This window comes from Gopherus flavomarginatus, chromosome 9 (assembly GCF_025201925.1).
Source record: "Gopherus flavomarginatus isolate rGopFla2 chromosome 9, rGopFla2.mat.asm, whole genome shotgun sequence".
Taxonomy (NCBI): Eukaryota; Metazoa; Chordata; order Testudines; family Testudinidae; genus Gopherus; species Gopherus flavomarginatus.
The window spans coordinates 91737097-91756987 of NC_066625.1; the positions used below are offsets into that span (position 1 = coordinate 91737097).

Here is a 19891-nt window from a genome sequence, read left to right on the forward strand (position 1 = left end):
GGAACCCAGGAGTCCGGGCTCCCAGCCCAGTGCCCTAACAGCAGGGCAGCCTCCTCCCAAGCTGCAGGGCCAGTTCTGGCTAGGAGGCCAAAGCAGAGACACGTATTGATCCATAATGGCTCCCCCTTCCCTCTCCCTACTCCCCTGAACCCCACGACAGCAAGAGGCAGGAGGTCACAGACACGGGTTTATTCATTCACAGCATCACATCAGCTTTCAAAGCTCTTTAGCTATTGTCCCCTGGCCTGGAATAACTCGATAAATACCCTCCCACCCCAGCACAACTCGATAAATACCCTCCCACCCTGGCATAACTCGATAAATACCCTCCTACCCCTGCATATCTCGATAAATACCCTCCCACCCTGGCATAACTCGATAAATACCCTCCCACCCCTGCATATCTCGATAAATACCCTCCCACCCTGGCATAACTCGATAAATACCCTCCTACCCCTGCATGTGCCCCACACTTGCACGTCCTCAGTGTGCCCCATGCCTGTATGGCCATGCACAGCTGCATTGTCCCCAGAAGTGGGCGCATGATCCAGGGCAGAGTCGTCAGCCAGAGACAGCGTTCGTGCATGTGGCCCTCTCCAGCTGGGCTGCCTGGGCTCACGAGGACTCATTCTGCCACCGGCTGCTTCTCAGGCTTGTCCCCAGGCTGGGCAGTGGCCGATCAGTCCTGGGGAAGCAGGGCCTCCAGGAGGGAGAGGAGCTCGCCGGAGAGATCCTGCAGAGAGGAGCACAAGGATCAGTGGAGCAACACAGCCAAGGCCAGACTGTCTGGGCGCTGTCTCCGGGAGCCAGACAGAGTGGGGGGCCCTCTGAGCGGAACCCACAAACTGCCCCTGGAGGGCACAGACAGGAGCAGGGCCAGCGAGCCTGTGGAGTGAGGGCACTGAGTCATTCGCTCTGCCCTGTCAACCGAAGCTGATTCCCAAGGCCAGGGAAGGGGGATGCCTCTGGTCAGAGCCCCTCCCGGCTCTGCTGTGCTGATCAGCCGAGTAGCCCTGAGCACATCACTCCCTGCTCTCCATGACTCAGCATCCGCCCAGGAAAACCCTTCCCCACTGCCCCCCACAGCAGTGCATGCTGCCCTCCTCGCAGGACCCGGCCCATGGGCCATTTCAAGTGGCCAGGAATTTGGGGAGTGCCTGATTCTCAGCCCCAGTGCGCCTGCCAGTCACAGCATCAGGCCAGGCAGAATGGGGGTTCCCCAGATCTGTGCCATGGAATATGCACCGCGGGGGGTTACTCTGGCAGGTAAACTCAGGACACAGCCTAGATGAGGAGGGGGCAGAGAGTGAACCTACCTGGGAGGACAGACCCATGTCTGCAAATTCAGCTGGCAGCAGCATCGGCCCCGCATCCAGGATTCGTGCCCTGTGCAGCTCAGGGGGTGTCCCTGCGGCAGGGCAGCAGGTGGGCGACACCCAGGACTCTGTGGCTTGGGGGGACCCCTCCCACGGGGCTGGAGATGCTGCCCGGAGGCCAGGGGTCGTGGCCTGGCAGCAACCCAGCCCCTCGGGGCACAGCTGGCAGTGCCGGCGTGGGCCCTCTCTCCTCTGGGCCAGCGTCTCCTCGCTGAGCCCCAGCAGCTCCGACAGGTGGGAGATGTAGCGGATGGCGAGGCGCAGGGTCTCGATCTTGGTCAGGCTCTGGCCGGCCGGTGCTACCGAGGGGGGCAGGTAGCGTCGCAGGGTGTGGAGAGCCTTGGACAGATTCCTCATGCGCAGCTTCTCCCGCTCGCTGGCGCTCTGCCTCTGCCCACCGCCTGCCCTGCCCCTGCTGCCCTTCCTGCTCCCATAGGCTGGGCATAGGCCAGCCCTGCGTCTTGGCGTCAGCACCAGGCTTGGGGCTGCAGGGCAGCTGCTGCAGGGCTCCTGGGGAGCTGGGCAGAGCGGGTAGAGGGGTGAGAGGCTGCAGGAGTCGGTGGAGGGTGTTGGGGAGCAGCTGCTGTACCCCTCCATGCTGGGCGGGACTCTGCCCCACTCCTGCAGCAGGGCCTGGCCTGGGAGCAGCGGGAGATCCTGGGCTAGGAGCTGGGCAGGAGAGCTGGCCATGGCGTCAGGGTTTCCCAGGCTTCGTGTGGGGAAAGCGCAGCAGCCCCAGGCTTTATGCTGAGGCTAGAGGTGTGAAGTGGCACCTTCGCAGGGACCATCAGCACATCAAAGCCCTGGGGGGCTGGGGACCCTGGGGAAGAGAGCTCCTTTGAACAGGCTGGTGTTGAATTTTACCCCAGCTGGGGTGGAGCTGTGTGACAGGTCACCGACCCCACGGACACCCAGCTGCCGGCTTGCAACGGAGCCTGCCCAGGTGCCCCATGCCCAGTGGGCTGGCGAGGGCACAGGGCGGCTCTGTATGGCTGGGCTGTGCCGCCACTCGCTCAGAGGGGGCAGCTTGCACCTCACTGCCACGGGCAGGATGAAGCCATACACGGGAGGGTGCCCGGTGGCTGTGTGTCTGTATTCCTAGGGGCAGTGCCAGCAGCCCACGGTACACGGTGGGGGACTCAGGTCCAAACCCACACAGGGAGGAAAAGAACCCAGGAGTCCGGGCTGCATGCCCAGGTGCTAAGCGTTATCCCACACTACTCAAACCCGGCCGGGCCCTGCCCTGAGTGATGGGGCAGGAGACTTGTCCTCACTCAATGTGGCCTGGGGGCAGGGCTTGGGCCGGGAAACGCAGGGGGCAGGTGCCTCCTAGAGCAGGACCCTAACCAAAACCCACCCCCCGGGGAGGCTGAAGTGTCGGGCCCAACCCCAGCTCTGGGCCCTGATTCCCCAGCCAGTTCCTGAGCCCAACCCCTGACATTCTGGGGAGGGGCCCAGCAACCCAGGGATGCTCCCCCTGCACGGGCCTGGGCAGGGGCTTGTGCTCTGCTGCCCTGCAGGCTACCAGGAGGCGCTGGGCACCCTGGGCCAAGGGGGGCGAGAGACAGCGAGGAAGCCAGAGCAGCCTGCCCCTCCCAGCCCAGGCTAATGGCATTTCACACCCTGCCACTAATGAGCCCAGGAGCCGCACTATCACATCCAGGCCATGGCTCAGGGGCCCTGCCCCGCACCTGGCCTGCTGGCTGCGGGGGGCCAGGAAGGAGGGTCTGTCTGTCTGCTGCTGCCCATCAGCATGTGGGGGGGGGCCACAGGGGTGAGAGGCTCTTTGCTGGGGTAGCTGCCATGGGGAGGGGCAGCCCCAGCTCCCCAGGGCTGGGAATGTGGGGGCACCTCTCCACCAAGCACCTGCTCCAGCGCGGGACTCGTTGTGCCCAGGGCGCAGCCACCAGACAGCAGGGCTGGAAGGATCCAGGAGCCCCCCACTCCGGGGGCAGAGTGGGCTCGACCCAGCAGTTCGGAGACGCCGCCCCAGAGCCTGCAGCCGTCCCAGGCAGACAGCTCAGCTGCAGGGACCCTGTGCCCAGGGAGCTGGAGCACTTGTGAAGCAAGAATATTAAACACCCCCCTGAGCCCTCCCACCCCCGCCGGACACTGGTTCCAGGGGGGCAGGAGGGGCCTCAGCGGGGAAGGGGATGAAGCAGTGCATTGTGGGAGGGTGGCGAAAGAGAAACAAAATGCCCCAGCAGCCCAGCCCAGGCCCCCAGATAAACACCCAGGGGGGAGCCTCTCCTGGGGTCACAGCCAGGCCTGTCCCCTGGGCTCCTCCAGCAGTAAGAGCCTCTAGCCATGGGGCTCCCAGCCCTCCCCTGGGATGATGCCCCTGCCAGCGTCTCCCCCCAGAAGGACGGGCACCCGATAGGCCAACATGCCAGCTGGGGGGCAGGGGCTGATGCTGGCACAATTTCTCCTTTCTCAGTTTCCCTCCCTTGGAGCAGCCTGGCCAGCCCTCTCCTTCCCTGGCACTCACACCCCCAACCCCCTTGGCACAGGGGTGTGATGGGCAGGGCAGCTGAGCAGTTCAGCCTGGGACTGGGAGTCAGGACTCCTGGTTTTCTCTCCTAGCTCTGCGACTAACTCACTGAGCACAGCATGTCCCTGCTCTGTGCCTCAGTTTCCCATCTGTGACATGGCGCCTGATTGTAAGCTTCTCAGGGTGGGGGCTGTGTCTCCCTTAGGTGTCTGTCAGCACCTGGCACAGTGGGACCCTGATCCCTGACTGGGGCCCCCCAGAGTTACCATAGGACAAACCCCAGCCTGGGGGGGACAGGCTGGACACCCCTGCTGGGGAGTTCTCAGGCTGGGCTATGCCACGATTTTCCCAACCAGCTGGGCCCCTCGCTCATAATGAGAAGTCCAGAACCACCAGCCCACGTCCCCCTGGAGCCAGAGCGTTCTCACTACGAGGCGGAGGGAGGGAGGGTGTGAGGAGCTGGGAGGGACCCCCGGGCTGCGTTCCCAGGCCCAGTGCAGCTGGCACTTGACACGACTGGTGTAAAGGTTACCATGGAAACCCAGTGTGGCAATTCTGGAAAAGAAAACAGAAGGGGGAGAGGCTCTCAAGGGAATGTGGGGTGGGACGTGCTTCCAAAATACAGGGTCCCACACTGATAGTGGTGTGTACACAGACACACACACACAAGTGTACGCACAGGTACCCGCCGCACTGACACATGTGTACACACACACATCCCCGCACAATACAGACATGTACACAGGCCCAGCCACTAATACTGGAATGTACAACCCCCACACAAATACAGGCGTGTAACAGACATGCACACCCCTGCATGAGTACAGGCATGGACACTGCTCCCCCTTGCACGACTACAGATGTGTACATGGACCTCACATTACTACAGGCGTGTACATAGCCCCACCCTGCACTAATAAAAGTGTGTTTACACACACACAAGCATATACAGGTTCTGGGGCTGAGGGGAGGCCAGGCCAGGAAACCAGTCTCATTCCATCTCCCAGCCCCAGGGGTTGGGGTCTCCTGCCTGTTCCCCTCTCTCGTTTCCACTTGCCCACTTCTCCACCCCCATCCCAGCTCCCATATCCCCTTAGTGGATGCCCTGGCTATGGACTCCATGGGCAGGAAGCTGGGGGGGGGCCTTTCTCCCCCCCTCTCCACCCACCCTGGGTTTTGACAAGTGCTGGCGTTTCTCCCTGCCAGACTCTGCCCAGCCGCACCTGCGCTGGGAATCCAGGGTTAGCCCGAGCTCTCCCAGACGGAGGTGAAAGATCAGAGCTCCCTACGCCCTCCAATGGAGGGGGGTCCCTGCAAGGGAGTGATGCTGGCTCCAGCGTCCATCCCATCCGTGTTATGGGGACCCCGGCCCCTCACTCCTGGGGAATCCTGGGATGCCCCTCACCAGCGCCGGGAACCTCCCGGAGACTCTGGGGTATCTGCCCTCAGTCATCTCTGTCCAGTCGCCCCCACTGGGAGCGCTGAGCCCCCACCTCGCCTCTCCCTGCCATCTTGTGCACTGCCGGCACTCGGCCCCTGGCCTCAGCTGCAACCCCTGTCCCAAGGCTTCTGCCCTCCCTCGGGGACGCTTGCCAAGCCCCAGGCCCACAGCACCATATGGAATCAATTATTCGTCCCTCTTCCCCAAGCTGGGAGCTCCCCGGGGAGCTCACTATGCGCCCAGCCCGAGCGCAGCGCTGCAGGGGGCTGCGTGCAGTGACACCTCCCAGCAAACACAGAGTGTGCCCGGAGGGGGCTGGTGAGGGGACCTGCCCCATTCCTCACGCCCCACTCCCTGCACTGCTGGGCAGGTTTACCTCCCCTGCATGGACGGCCGGCGCTAGCCCCTGCCCCCTCCAGAGGGCGCGCTCTGTGCAGTGCTGACGGCTGGGCTTCACTCCCACCCCGTACTGCCCCCGGCACATGCACACAGGAGCCTCCCCTTCCCAGCGGCGTCATCAGGAATGGATGCCGGCCTATTCCTTTGGGTCCCTCGGGGCTTGGACCATTCTGGGCAGCTCAGGAGCAGAACATGTCACAGAGCACGTGTGTGCAGGGTGAGTCACAGAGCATGTGTGCAGAGGTTGTCACAGATCATGTGTGTGCAGGGCATGTCACAGATCATGTGTGTGCAGGGTGAGTCACAGAGCATGTGTGCAGGGCATGTCACAGAGCATGTGTGTGCAGAGCATGTCGCTGAGCATGTGTGTGCAGTACATGTTACAGAGCACGTGTGCAGGGCATGTCACAGAGCACATGTGTGCAAGGTGAGTCCCAGAGCAAATGTATGCAGCACATGTCACAGAGCAAATGTATGCAGCACATGTCACAGAGCACAATATGCAGGGCGTGTCACAGAGCACGTGTGCAGGGCATGTCACAGAGCACGTGTGTGCAGTACATGTTAAGAGCATGTGTGTTCAGGGCGTGTCACAGAGCATATGTGCAGGGCATGTCACAGAGCATGTGTGTGCATAGCATGTCACTGAACATGTGTGTGCAGTACATGTTACAGATCACGTGTGCAGGCCGTGTCACAGAGTACATGTGTGCAAGGTGAGTCCCAGAGCATGTGTGTGCAAGGTGAGTCCAAGAGCAAGTGTGTGCAGCATATGTCACAGAGCACAATATGCAGGGCGTGTCACAGAGCACGTGTGCAGGGCATGTCACAAAGCACGTGTGCGCAGAGGGTGTCACAGAGTGTGTGTGTGCAGGGGGTGTCACAGGCACACCATCCAGGCCCCTCAGTGCGGAACAGACACGTAGCAGCACAAAGCCACTCACAGAGCGCTGGATGGGGTGACAAAGGGCACAGGAACTGCCAGCCTGGCTCAGCAGAGGGCTCCACTTAGCATCCTTCTGGGACAGTAGCCGGCACCAGCTGCTGCAGGGCAAGGAACAAGGACCCACCCCCGCAGTGGGGTCTCCCCAGGCAGGCAGTGATGGGTCCCTGCCCTGTAGCAGGAGGGGTTGGAGGCCAGGCAATGTACTTGTCACCCAGAGAAATGTGCTCAGCCTGGGGGCAGGGGGAGGGTTGAGGGGAGAAGTCCCTAAAAAGTTCCTAAAATGCAGTTTGGAAAAGCTGCAAAGTGGGAGGCGCAGCCCCTGCCAGCCCAGCCTGTCAGTCTAGGGGCTTGTACCCCAGCCGCCTCTGGAGCGCCCTAACCCTCCTGCCCAGGGCCTGCCCGAGTGCCCCATTGTGCCATGTGCCAGGCTGGCATGGGGCATAGGTGTGGGGGAGGCAGCGGGGGCCAGGAGCGCCCCGGAAGGAGGTCTGTGGCCCAGCTCCGCAGGTGGCCGGAGGGCTGGATCTTGACCCGTGGCCCAGCTGCCGAGTCTGCCTAAAGCTATTCCAGGAGATTGTTTTCCCCACCATGACGTGATGGCATTAATTGTACTGTACGTATTCAGATCTCCCGGCTTGCTTTCAATAGCCACCGGGAGCTTGATGTCAGTTCCAGGACACTCCCGGCCAATCCTGGAGGGTTGGCGACCCTACCCGTGGGCCCGGCAAGGTGGCACTTGTGCAAACAGCTGAGCCCAGTGCACTCACAGGGAGACACAAGCCAGGCCACCCACGGGGGCGGCAGCCTGGCCCGGCTCACCCAGGAATCACGCCAAGACACCGAGCAGAGACGCCCCAGGGCAGCATGAGTGCGAGCCCTAGGATGTGCCCCAGGAACCTCCCCCAGACAGGCAGAGGCTGCCCCAGTGGGAGAGCTGGGCCCGAGGGCCCCCTGACCCCAGCCAGCACTGCCAGGGGCGGTTGGGCTGGGCCAAAGTAGACACCAGGGCCCAGGGCCCCCTGGATCCCCCACCGCTGAGCAGCAGCACTGGGGGAAGGGAGACTAGGGAAAGCAGGGCCTGGGCACCTGGGTGGGGACTGAGACCAGGCGCAGACCCCGGGCTCTGGTGGGTAGGGGAGGCCAGGCCAGGAGCCACGCGGACCCCGGGTTTGGGTGGGGGTAGAGGAGGCCAGTCCAGGAGCCACGCAGACCCCAGGCTTTGAGGGGAGGGGAGGCCAGGCCAGGAGCCACGCAGACCTCGGGCTCTGTGGGGGCGGAAGGCCAGGGCAGGAGCCACGCAGACCCCAGGTTCAGGGGTGGGTAGGGTAGGGGAGGCCAGGCCAGGAGCCACGCAGACCCTGGGTTCCGGGGGGGGGCTAGGGGAGGCCAGGCCAGAAGCCACGTGGACCCCACGCTCGGGGGGGTACGGGAGGGCAGGCCAGGAGCCACGTGGACCCCAGGCTCTAGTGGGTAGGGGAGGCCAGGAGCCATGTGGACCCAAGGTTTGGGGCTGGGAAAGCTGGGCCAGGTGCCCCCCCAGACTCCACATTTCAGTGCTTGTTGCACTTTAATCTAGCAGAGGAAGGTCAAAAATGATCTAACAACTGGCAGCTGAAGCTTGACAAATTCAGCCTGGAAATTTAGCGTGGGTGTTTCCCAGGACAGGTAACTAAGCACTGGAACAACTTACAAGGCGCATGGTGGATTCTCATCATTGAATTTGATGTAACAGACCCACTCCATTCAGCCAGGCATTAACTCCAGGACATCTCTGGCCTGAGTCATGCAGGCAGGTGACACCTGTCCCTTCTGGCCTGAAATCTCCCAGTCTGCCCACTGCAGCAGTGTGCAGCTGGTGGAGCTGGGAATGGGCCCCAGGTGTCCTGGCTTTCACCGCCGGCGCAGCCTTGCCCTCTGAGCACTGTGCTCTAGCAGGAGGTAGCACACCCAGCCTTAGCCAAGGCAAAGCGCTCGGGGGCTCTCTCCTGGGGAAGGTCAAGGGCCCAGCGTAGCCAGGACACTGAGGAGCTCCCGCTGGCCCAGCCTGGGGCATTGTGGGATTGTGCTGCTTGACTTGAGGAGGGATGGTAAGAAAATTAGCAGCTCTCGCTGGCATGTGAATTGGCCCCTGCACACTTCCCAGCTCAGGCAGCCCCAATTAAAGGGCAGAGGAGTCAGAACTGACACCTCTGCAAATGGGGCTGGCTTTCCCAGGGGCCTCCTGCCTCAGGCCCAGCCAGGCCTCTGTGGGTTTTGACACCTCCATGCAACCTGCCAAGGTGCCACTTCACACCTCCGGCCTCAGCATAAAGCCCAGGGCTGCTGCACTCTCCCCACACACAGCCTGGGAAGCCCCAAGCCCTGACGCCATGGCCAGCTGTCCTGCCCGGCTCCTAGCCCAGGATCTCCAGCTGCTCCCGAGCCAGGCCCTGCTGCAAGAGTGGGGCTGGGCCCACTCAGACTCCACCTCTCCCACCTCCTCCTCAGACTCCTATAGCCTGTCCCCTTCTTCTGCACTCCTGGCTTCCCAGGAGCCCCTCCACGGCTGCCTCCTGGGGCGAGCACCCGCTCTGCCCCCCAAGCTCCAGGCAGATCCCTGCCGCCGCAGCCAGAGGGCACCGGGCAGGGCAGGCGGCGGGCAGAGGCAGAGCGCCAGCGAGCGGGAGAAGCTGCGCATGAGGAATCTGTCCAAGGCTCTCCACACCCTGCGACGCTACCTGCCCCCCTCGGTAGCACCGGCCGGCCAGAGCCTGACCAAGATCGAGACCCTGCGCCTCGCCATCCGCTACATCTCCCACCTGTCGGAGCTGCTGGGGCTCAGCGAGGAGACTCTGGCCCAGAGGAGAGAGGGCCCACGCCGGCACTGCCAGCTGTGCCCCGAGGGGCTGGGTTGCTGCCAGGCCACGACCTCTGGCCTCCGGGCAGCATCTCCAGCCCCGTGGGAGGGGTCCCCCCTAGCCACAGAGTCCTGGGTGTCACCCACCTGCTGCCCTGCCGCAGGGACACCCCCTGAGCTGGTTTGGACTCAAAGTACTGGAGCAGCATCCTGGGTGTCACCCACCTCCTGCTCTGAAACAGGGACTCCCCCGGAGCTCCATGGGGCCCACATCTCAGACATAATGGCCTGGGGCTCGCCCACCTCCCGCCCCAAGGCAGGGAGCCCTCCAGAGCCCAATGGCACAGCATCCTGGGGATCCTGCACTGATCCGGCAGCCCCCCTGGAGCCCAATGGGATCAGAGCCACCGACACAAGGCACTGGACATCGCCCACGCACTGCCCCCTGCTGGCTGCTTTCTACCAGGTACGCATTGCACTCTGGGGGGGCCCCTTCCCTGCCCCATATGCTACAGAGGCCCCGGCAGGAGGCTGGCAGCATCCACAGCGGGCCAGATTCCCCTAGGGGATCCAAGCTGGTGGGCCATAGTGCCTGCTTGCAGCCTGTGGGCTCTGCACAGGACAAGCCTGGGGCACTGGGCCCTGGCGGGACGGTTCTGATTGGAATGCCATGCCAGAGAGATCTGGGCTGGCTCCTCAGACTCCTCCAGCAGCAGCAGCTTGGAAGCCAGGAGCTTCCATTTAACGTGCTTCTCTCTGCCCCCGGGGTCCCCTGAGCCACTCTGCCAAAGCAACGCTGGCAGGGTGACCAGGCAGAAAGCCCCCCCCGCTTGGTGTTCAGTGCCAGGGCTGAGCCACCCGTGCCACTGGGCATGGAGCCCCAAGGGTCTGCCGTGACAGCCAGGTGCTACCAGTGCACCTGGATCTGTGCCCTGCCCGAGTGAGGTGGGTTCTGTGCTGGGAGCCCAGGGAAGGATGTGGGCAATGCGGGAGCACAGCACACTGCAGCTTCAGAGCCTGTGCAGATGTGCTAGGTCTGTACCATGCACTCCCCGGCTGCAGGAGGGAGCATCTGGTCAGAAACAAGGGCTTGCTCTTCGTGCCAAGGCCAACCACGGGGGCTGCTGCAGGGACCCCAGGACCCTCCCATGCTGCAGAGCAGGAGGCCTGGCCAGGGTCATAATGTGCAGAGCCCTGAGTGTGCCCCACACACGACGCCAAGGGGCTATGCAATGGGGCCCCTCGGCCAGAGCGACACGGAGCCTAGGGGGAGGGGAAATGCTCCCTCAGAAAGCAGCTGAGGTGCACAGGATCTGTCCCTGCAGCGCCCTGGGCAAGGGGGTGCCTGAGAACCGGGGGCAGTGGAGTCTGGTGGGGCCTGCAGTGCGCCTCACCCCAGCCAGCCCACCTGGCACCTTGTTAAACACGCCTTTTCCTTTGGCACAAGGCAGGGCCCACGTCACCAAGCCTGGAGTGGTCCATTGACCCCAGCCCCCAGCCAGCCTGCAGCCACCACAGGGCCATCCCGGCAGAGCCGGCCCAGCAGCAGGAATGGGGGGCAGCTGGCCCTGAAGAGATGACGAGACGCAGGACATCGGCCGCGTTTGGGTGCGGAGCTACGGGCCTCCTCACGGACTAGGGCTCAGTGCAGCAGCTCCGCTCGCAGCAGGTCCCTGCCAGGGCCCCGCTCTTCACACTGGCTGTGCCTGGCAGGGAAAGGCCTTTCTGATTAAACCCTTTACGTCCTGCCCTGGCTCCTGCTGCTTTGTTATTGTAGGGTCACTCAGCCAGGTTTGCTGCTCACTGAATGGGCTGGTGGGCCCGGCTCTGGGAGCAGGCAGGTACTCGGGGGGGTGGCTCTGGGAGTGGGTGGGCACTGGGCAGGCCTGGTGCTGGGGGACAGGGAACGGATCTAGGAGCAGGCGGGCACTGGGGCGGGCAGTTCTCAGAGTGGGTGGGGACTGGAGGCCTGGCTCTGGGAGCAGGTGGGTGCTGGGGGAGGCAGGGCCAGGTCTGGGAGCAGGTGAGGTGGGGCGTCTCTGGGAGCAGGCGGACGCAGTTTCTGAAGGCAGGGTGGGTGGATGGTGATGGGCACGGAGCTGCATGACCAGGGTCCCTGCTCCTTCCATGCTCTGATCTGGCTCACGCTCACATTACATTTTTCCAGCAGGCCCAGATTTCATTAGCCCCCTGCCAAGATGGGGAGTTCCCCCACTGGTGCTGTCAGCTCCCTACCCGGCTGTGTGGGCAGGGCTGGGCTGCCTGCTTGAGAATTACCCAGTCCCTTCATATGCTGTCTGGGAGCAGGGCCTGGCACTGCCCCCCAGGGGGCTGCTGAGGGGGACCCGTTGTACCATGTGGGGCTGACGTGGGGGACCTGACATGGTGCTGTGTGGGGCTGAAGGGGGGACCCAGCATGGTGCTGGGCAGGGCCTGGTGCTGTGTGGGGCTCACAGGTCTCAGCATCCCCTGGGCAGTGGCCTGGAGAATGGGTCATTGATGTAGCACTGAACTCAGGCGAGCATGCTTCCCCATGTGGTCAGCCCCTGCCCATGGCACTTCTTGGAGACAACTGGGCAGAGCACAAAGTCACCCCAGGCGGAACTAGACCCATCTCGCCCCGCAAGCCCAGGAGCCCCTTGGCAGCCTGCAGAAACAGCAATGGCAGTCCATGTCTGACTTGGCCTCAGCCCCTCAAAGCTGGGAGCTCCAGGCCCTGCTCCCCAGACGTAGCCAGAGGACCTGGGTGTTCAGGGAGATGGGCACGGACTCACGGGGACATGGGAATCATGAGGGGGGGGGTTGTCATGGGGGTCACAAGGATGGGGATCATGAGGCAATGGGGCCTGGTGAATCACAGTGGGTCATGGGGGTCACAGGGAGAGGACAGTCAAGGGGACTTCTGGGGCCTGGGGCCACTGGGGGGACACAGAAATGGAGGTGCCACATTCCTGGCAAGGAAATTGTGCTGCTAAGTGGCTCCAGACCCACGCATGGCACAACATGCAGGTGAACGGGCACACGTGCCTAGCTGGCTTAGGGGGTTGGAACAGGTCCCATATGAGGGGAGATTAAAGAGCAGGTCTCTTCAGCTTGGAAAAGAGGAGACTAAGGGGGATATGATAGAGGTATATAAAATCATGAGTGATGTGGAGAAAGTGAACCTGCCAGCTCTGCTCTCCTCCCCCCTACCTACCCCCACCTCTCCTCCCCTGCCTGCCCCCAGCTCACCCCTCCATCTGCCCCCAGCCTGCCAGCTCTCCTGCCAGCTCTCCTCCCCCTGCCTGCCCTCACCTCTCCTCCCCTGCCTGCCCCCAGCTCACACCTCCATCTGCCCCCAGCCTGCCAGCTCTCCTCCTGCCAGCTCTCCTCCCCCCACCTACCACCACCTCTCCTCCCCTGCCTGCCCCCATCCTGCCAGCTCTCCTCCCCCTGCCTGCCCTCACCTCTCCTCCCCTGCCTGCCCCCAGCTCACCCCTCCATCTGCCCCCAGCCTGCCAGCTCTCCCCCTGCCTGCCCCCACCTCTCCTCTCCTGCGTGCCCCCAGCTCACCCCTCCATCTGCCCCCAGCCTGCCAGCTCTCCCCCTGCCTGCCCCCACCTCTCCTCTCCTGCCTGCCCCCAGCTCACACCTCCATCTGCCCCCAGCCTGCCAGCTCTCCTGCCAGCTCTCCTCCCCCTGCCTGTCCTCACCTCTCCTCCCCTGCCTGCCCCCAGCTCACCCCTCCATCTACCCCCAGCCTGCCAGCTCTCCTCCTGCCAGCTCTCCTCCCCCCACCTACCACCACCTCTCATCCCCTGCCTGCCCCCAGCCTGCCAGCTCTCCTCCCCCTGCCTGCCCTCACCTCTCCTCCCCTGCCTGCCCCCAGCTCACCCCTCCATCTGCCCCCAGCCTGCCAGCTCTCCTGCCAGCTCTCCTCCCCCTGCCTGCCCTCACCTCTCCTCCCCTGCCTGCCCCCAGCTCACCCCTCCATCTGCCCCCAGCCTGCCAGCTCTCCCCCTGCCTGCCCCCACCTCTCCTCTCCTGCGTGCCCCCAGCTCACACCTCCATCTGCCCCCAGCCTGCCAGCTCTCCCCCTGCCTGCCCCCACCTCTCCTCTCCTGCCTGCCCCCAGCTCACCCCTCCATCTTCCCCCAGCCTGCCAGCTCTCCTGCCAGCTCTCCTCCCCCTGCCTGTCCTCACCTCTCCTCCCCTGCCTGCCCCCAGCTCACCCCTCCATCTACCCCCAGCCTGCCAGCTCTCCTCCTGCCAGCTCTCCTCCCCCCACCTACCACCACCTCTCCTCCCCTGCCTGCCCCCAGCCTGCCAGCTCTCCTCCCCCTGCCTGCCCCCACCTCTCCTCCCCTGCCAGATCCCAGCTCACCTCCCCCCACCTGCCCCCAACATGCCAGCTCTCCTCCTCCTGCCTGCCCCCAGCTCTCCTCCCCCCCACCTGCCCCCAACATGCCAGCTCTCCTGCCCCTGCCTGCCCCCACCTCTCCTCCCCTGCCTGCCCCCACTTCTCCTCCCCTCCGCCTGCTCCCACCTGTCCTCCCCCCTACCTGACCCAACCTGCCAGCTCTCCTCCCTGCCTGCCCCCAGCTCTCCCTCTGCCTGCCCCCAGCCTGTGCCTCCAGCCCAGAGCTAGAAGATATGGCCAAGTACCTACCCCAGCTAGCCAGGACCTCCTGCTTTACACACCCTGTGCCCAGCCACTGCCACTCTAGGCCTGCCCGGAGCAGCCCTAGCTCCTCGCCCTGCAGGTACTGCTGCTCCGCTGGGCACCTGCCAGAGCCTCCTCCCCAGCAGACAGTGCAGTGAGTAGAAGGCTGGGGGAAGGGCCGGGAGCCCCATCACTGAGGAAGATTCACAACCAGGCTGGCTCGAGCTCTGGATGTGCCAGCAGGCACCACTGAGGGAAGGGTTGGACTGGATGGAGGGAACTCTCCTCTAGCTTCTGTGATGGGGCCTGCGCCCCTGCCTCCCATCCCCAGGGCCCACTGCTCCCATGCCTTCTCAGCGAGGCTGGTCCATTCCCCCAGCACTGGTACCCACTCTGATTCCTCGTCGCCCATCGCTCTGCACCAGCCTGCCCGACTCCCTGCTGCCGGCCCTCCCGACCCTGTCTGGGAGCAGAGCTGGGACTGGCACGACTAGACAGCACCCGCCAGGCCTTCGTCACTTCACCCCAGCTCCTAACAGCCTCAGCGGGCTGGGCAGAGCTCACCTGCGGCAGGGGCTGGCCCCTCCGCCTGACATCCCGGCTGTGGGAGCGGCTGTTCTCCCAGCATTTCCACTCCCTGGTCCCCCGAGCCACCCTGCCTCCTGCTCACATCCCCCCCCATTCTCCCCCACACTGACCACGCCGGTGGCAAAGGGAACGGCCCGGGCTCTTGCCCGAGCTGAGCATGCGAGCAAGCTGTGGGAGTGCTGGAGGCGCTGGGCTGAGCCCCAGCCCCACGGCTTTACCATTTAACATTAAGCCTTTATTTACAGAGTCTGGGGCTGACAAGGGCTATACAGCAGCACATGTCCTGACCCGCAGCGGGGCTGGGGGGCTCCCCAGTCAGCAGTCCCGCTGCCCTCACCCTCCTGTCTGCCCATGACCACCCCACGGGCACCTGGGCTTCCCTGGGACAGTCACTGAAACAAGGGCTGTGGAGAGGCCCTGTCAATGGGGCCAGTGTGCAAGCATTGTGGGAGTGTAGGCAGAATGGGAGGGGGAGGGCGTGTGGCTCTGGGGAAGGGGACATGGACCCAGTGACAGGAGCGTTCAGGAGGCTGCATGCCCAGGGCGTGGGGCTCAGCCCCCCGAGCAGCGGGAGGAGGCAGACGTTACTGAGTTCACCCACTCAGCTGCTTGCCGTCTCAAACCACGTCAGCACCGTCTGCTTGTTCTCTGCCACCCATTTGATATTAGCTTTGGTCTGCTCCAGCGCCTGCTCCAGCGCCCGCGTGCCCGAGCCAAAGCCCACGTCGGCGTTGTCCACCTTGAACTGCTCCAGCTGCCGAGAAAGAGCAGGCCCAGGAGTAAGCAAGGGCGGCAGCAGGACAAGGCCTCTGCACCGCGGTGCCTCCATGCGGCCCTGGCACCACCTGGGCACCTCAGACCTGGGGAGGACACTGAGCAGGGCCAGACGGATGGACCCAGGAGAAGAGGGAAAGCAGCCGTCTGTGCACTGCTTGGCCACACAGGGCGGGAGGCCAGGATGTGAACCCCAAGGGACAGGCATTCGGCCCTTGGGCATGGGCCTTGGGGTGCTTAGGTAACACGTGAGATTTCCTGCAGCACCAATTCCTCAGCTGCGGCCCCACAAATGGGGCAGGGGGGATGTGTATCTGGAGGTAGCGGGGCGCTGCCATCCCTGGGGCCGGCTTCACAGCTGGAGCTCTCCCTAGATCTGCCCTGGCTCGCCCCAAGTGACGGGGGCTTGACGGACTCGCCCGCCCAGCAGGGAGGCAGGATCCTTCTGCTGCAGGGTGGCCAGGCAGGGAGCTCCGGCCTGGGCAGCAGAGCCGCACTAACGGAGAGGGGCCGTGACGCGCTGACGACGCCACGCAACATGGTGCCAGCCCCAGCACTCGGGCGGCTCAGACCCCACCTGGGCCAGGCCCTGGGGAGAGGCTGCGGGGAGCGACAGCCCGGCCCTGGGGGAGGGCTAGAGCAGACCAGACGGGGCTCTCCCTTCCTGAGGGGCCCCTGGGATGGGCCTCACCTGCTGCAGCTCGAACTCAGAGGCAAAGCGCTGCGTCACCGCCTGGATCAGGCTCGAGAAGGAGAAGGAGCCCCCGCCGTACCTGTGGAGGGGAGGGGCGGGGTGAGCAGGCAGGTGTGGGGGCGGGGCAGCGCCCCACAAACAGCCACCCCAGGGCCATGTGGCTGCTGGGACTCAGCAGAGGGGCTGCCCCAGCCACGGAGCCAGGGGAGAGAGCAGGAGCACCCCCTGCTCTTCACCAGGGAGCCATACGAGCCTAGGATGGCACAAAGGGCACTTAACACGCGAGGAGAGACTGAGAGGGCCCCCCCATTCCCCATCCCCCCTACCTGTCCCGTCCCCCTTGCTCCCCCTACTCCCCATCCCTCCTAGCTCCTCCACCCCTCATACTCCCCCTCCCCCATCCCTCCTAGCTCCTCCACCCCTCTTGCCCCCCATCCCTCCTAGCTCCCCCACCCTCCCTGACCTCCCATTCTCTTTCCCCATCCCCCTTTCTTGTCCCGTCCCCCTTGCTCCCCCTCCCCCATCCCTCCTGGCTCCTCCACCCCCCTTGCTCCCCCATTCCCCAGCCCCCTCCCATGGGCTGCCCCTCCGTGGCACTCACTGGCTGAAAAGGGTCTTCCAGTTGCCCCGGATGAAGTCCCAGGCCAGGCTCTGCCCCACCACGTTGCTGGCGATGCTGTTGATGGTGGAGGTGGCATCCTGCTTCCGGATTTTGGTGGGATCCAGGCAGTACTGCAGATACCTGGTGGGGAGGCAGGCAGGGCTGGTACGCGGCACCCGTGGCAGGTACAGGGCCACCTACTGCCCTTCTCCTTCCCCGTGCCCATGGCAGCCTGGATCCTCCCCATCCCCGCGCCCGGGGCCCCCCCACACACACACCTGCTCAAGATCCAGGGCTGCTTGCTGCAGGCCATGGCCGAGCGGAGCTTGTCGGCTTCGGCCACCACTGTGGCGTTTTTAAACATCTGCCAGAGGAAGTCCCAGTCCGCCTCGCTGCCCGTCTTTATGGCGCTGCAGTAGATGGAGGAGCGCAGGTTCGGGGGGATCCTGGGGGGGGAACATGCCTGTCACGGGGGCCGTGCCGGGGAAATGCGCTCGGCACTCAGGCACCGGGCCCCACTCAGCAGAGCCCTGGCGCAGGCCATGGGGAGAGGCTCCCATGGAGGAGTGCTGGGGGCCACCCCCCACCTGGAGAGAGCAGGCCCATGCGTAGGGCTAGCACCTCACTAGGACACCAGGGGCCCAGGCAGTGCCAGGGAGCTGGGCATTTACCAGCTGGAAAGAGGCAAATTCTGCCTGAGCTCCCTCATGGGCCTGCCCCAGCCACCCCATCCCATGGGGCGCCACAGCCCGGTCCAGCCCAGCCCCCCAGCCCAGGGGGCGCCATGGCCCGGTCCAGCCCAGACCCCCATCCCAGGAGGTGCCACGGCCCGGTCCAGCCCAGACCCCCATCCCCAGGGGGCACTACGGCCTGGTCCAGCCCAGACCCCCATCCCAGGGGGCACCACGGTCCAGTCCAGCCCAGACCCCCATCCCAGGGGGTGCCACGGCCCGGTCCAGCCCAGCCTCCATCCACCTCCTCCTGCCCAGAGGCCACGGGGAAGGGCTCACGGGTTGTTGCTGGGGTTTTGCTTCCATTGGTTGAAGAAGGCAGCCGCCAGCTGCTCGCACTCCGTGACCCCGTTGGAACAGGCCGTACTGATGGTGTTGATCTCACTGTACCTGCGTGGGGAGAGGAGCCGTGTCAGCGACTGGACGCGGTGAAGGGGCCCTAGGAGCCAGGCCCGGCGGGCAGAGAGACCAGGCAGAATGGCCGTGACAGAGGCAGGTGCCCACCGGCCTGTCACCAGCCAGCCCTAGGAGGCGTCTCTCCCGCTGCCCCATCTGCCAGGCGCAGCACAGGCTGGGCGGGAGTCACCTCGCTCCGAGGCTGCGAGCAGTGGGCACTACCAGGGACAGTGCTGCCTGGGTGCCCCCTGGGCAGTTCCCAACGGGCACCACGTGGCAGCTGCTTCTGCCCAGCTCAGCCAGCCCACCAGTGGGGATGGGAACGCCCGGCCTCTCGGGGTCCAGTGGGGCAGAGGGAGGAAGAGTGGGAGGAGAGGCGGGGTCTGGAGGGGGCTGGGGACTGGGCACAGAGTGGCATATGCCTGTAACGCAGAGCCGGCCACCCGGCCCCAGCGTGCCCACACTCTGCGAGCCATGCCCAGCGCCCCCCTTCGCTGAGGGCTGGGGCAGGAAGGGGGGGACCCAGAGCCCTCCCCTTGGACAAGAGGCAGCAGCAGTCACGGGAGGAGCCAGTTCTCCAGGCCCCCGGGGCGCCGGGGGTGCAGGGCCTGCCCTGTGGCTGGCCGGAGGACACGCCACGCTGGGACTCACTGCTCCATCAAGCCGTCTGGGAGCCTGGTCCAGTTGGAGGTGACGTTTCCAAAGTACTGGAACACGGGGGTCACCTGCTTCTGGATGTATTTCTGGGGGAGGACGGGCAGGGTGAGCACAGCTTGCCAGAAGGGTCAGTAGCTTCCCCCCGTCACACCCCGATCACCCAGCGTGCCCACCGCTCCTTGCGCCTCCATTCCCCCACCCCATGCCCTTCCCCGGGCAGCTCCGACCTGCCCGGGCCTGGCTCACAGGGGCGATTTGCAGAGCCCACCCTATGCCCTGCCTTTGTGCCAGGCCCACTGCTGAACCGATCCCGGCACAGGCAGGGACGGCAGAGTGCCCCTCGGAGCGCAATCCACCTGGCCTGGGGCAGGCAGGACCTCACCTGCATGGGGCCGTACACCTCGCTGCGGTCAAACATCAGGCGGAAGTAGCCCAGGTTGTCAAGGGCGGCGCTCCAGGGCAGGTACTCCTGCTCCTTGCCCAGGTAGGTGGTGGTATTCAGAGCCAGCACGATGCTGATGTGTTTAGCCCTAAACAGCCAATTGCAAAGCTCACGTCCTCCCGCCATGCCACCAGATGTGCCCTCTGCACCCTCCCTGCCTGGCAATGGACCCTCCGCCTCCCATCCCCCCCCGGCAATGGACCCCCCATCCCCACCTGGCTGCCCCCTCCCATCCCCTCGCCTGGCAATGGACCCCGCCTCCTCTCATCTCCCCCAGCAATGGACCCCCCCATCCCTGCCTGGCCGCCCCCTCCCATCCCCGCCGACAATGGACCCTCCCCATCCCCACTTGGCCGCCCCCTCCCATCCCCTCGCCTGGCAATGGACCCCGCCTCCTCTCATCCCCCCCAGCAATGGACCCCCCCCATCCCTGCCTGGCCACCCCCTCCCATACCCCCCGGCAATGGACCCCCCCCATCCCCACCTGGCCACCCCCTCCCATTCCCTCGCCTGGCAATGGACCCCGCCTCCTCTCATCCCCCCCCCAGCAATGGACCCCCCTCATCCCTGCCTGGCCGCCCCCTCTCATCCCCCTCGGCAATGGACCCCCCCCATCCCCACCTGGCCGCCCCCTCCCATCCCCTCGCCTGGCAATGGACCCCGCCTCCTCTCATCCCCCCCAGCAATGGACCCCCCCATCCCTGCCTGGCTGCCCCCTCCCATCCCCCCCGGCAATGGACTCCCCCATCCTCCCCTGCAATGGACCCCCCCCCATCGCCACCTGGCCGCCCCCTCCCATCCCTTCACCTGGCAATGGACCCCGCCTCCTCTCATCCCCCCCAGCAATGGACCCCCCCATCCCTGCCTGGCCACCCCC

At 64.9% G+C, this 19891-nt stretch overlaps 3 protein-coding genes across 4 annotated transcripts in view; 1 reads left to right on the forward strand and 2 right to left on the reverse strand.

The window, feature by feature from the left end:
* Nucleotides 1-679: 679 nt before the first annotated feature.
* LOC127058662 (mesoderm posterior protein 1-like) lies at nucleotides 680-2066 on the reverse strand. Its single transcript, XM_050968931.1, has 2 exons — nucleotides 1317-2066; nucleotides 680-733 (listed from the first exon to the last, which is right to left on the reverse strand). The coding sequence occupies exons 1-2, from the start codon at nucleotides 2064-2066 to the stop codon at nucleotides 680-682; spliced, it is 804 nt and encodes a 267-aa protein (XP_050824888.1).
* A 6956-nt stretch (nucleotides 2067-9022) lies between these two features.
* LOC127058663 (mesoderm posterior protein 2-like) lies at nucleotides 9023-11128 on the forward strand. Its single transcript, XM_050968933.1, has 2 exons — nucleotides 9023-9955; nucleotides 10937-11128. Exons 1-2 carry the CDS (start codon nucleotides 9023-9025, stop codon nucleotides 11126-11128), a joined length of 1125 nt encoding a protein of 374 aa, XP_050824890.1.
* A 4166-nt stretch (nucleotides 11129-15294) lies between these two features.
* The window catches only part of ANPEP (alanyl aminopeptidase, membrane), a 29074-nt gene continuing 24477 nt past the window's right edge, over nucleotides 15295-19891 (reverse strand). For both annotated transcript variants that reach the window (XM_050967332.1, XM_050967333.1), the window contains exons 15-21: nucleotides 18955-19102; nucleotides 18567-18658; nucleotides 17799-17909; nucleotides 17067-17234; nucleotides 16789-16929; nucleotides 16185-16266; nucleotides 15295-15473 (exon numbers count right to left, since the gene is read on the reverse strand). In XM_050967332.1, coding sequence (XP_050823289.1) covers nucleotides 15321-15473; nucleotides 16185-16266; nucleotides 16789-16929; nucleotides 17067-17234; nucleotides 17799-17909; nucleotides 18567-18658; nucleotides 18955-19102 — 895 coding nt within the window. In that variant the 3' untranslated portion in view covers nucleotides 15295-15320. The remainder of the gene's footprint in view (nucleotides 15474-16184; nucleotides 16267-16788; nucleotides 16930-17066; nucleotides 17235-17798; nucleotides 17910-18566; nucleotides 18659-18954; nucleotides 19103-19891) is intronic.

What these genes read in the sequence shown, in the direction of transcription:
- LOC127058662 (XM_050968931.1), bottom strand. Translation starts at nt 2,066, where the DNA reads ATGGCCAGCTCTCCTGCCCAGCTCCTAGCCCAGGATCTCCCGCTGCTC. An exon ending in ACATGGGTCTGTCCTCCCAG is followed by an intron (nt 734 to 1,316) that starts GTAGGTTCACTC and finishes TCCTCTCTGCAG; the next exon opens with GATCTCTCCGGCGAGCTCCT.
- LOC127058663 (XM_050968933.1), top strand. Translation starts at nt 9,023, where the DNA reads ATGGCCAGCTGTCCTGCCCGGCTCCTAGCCCAGGATCTCCAGCTGCTC. An exon ending in TGCTGGCTGCTTTCTACCAG is followed by an intron (nt 9,956 to 10,936) that starts GTACGCATTGCA and finishes CTTTGGCACAAG; the next exon opens with GCAGGGCCCACGTCACCAAG.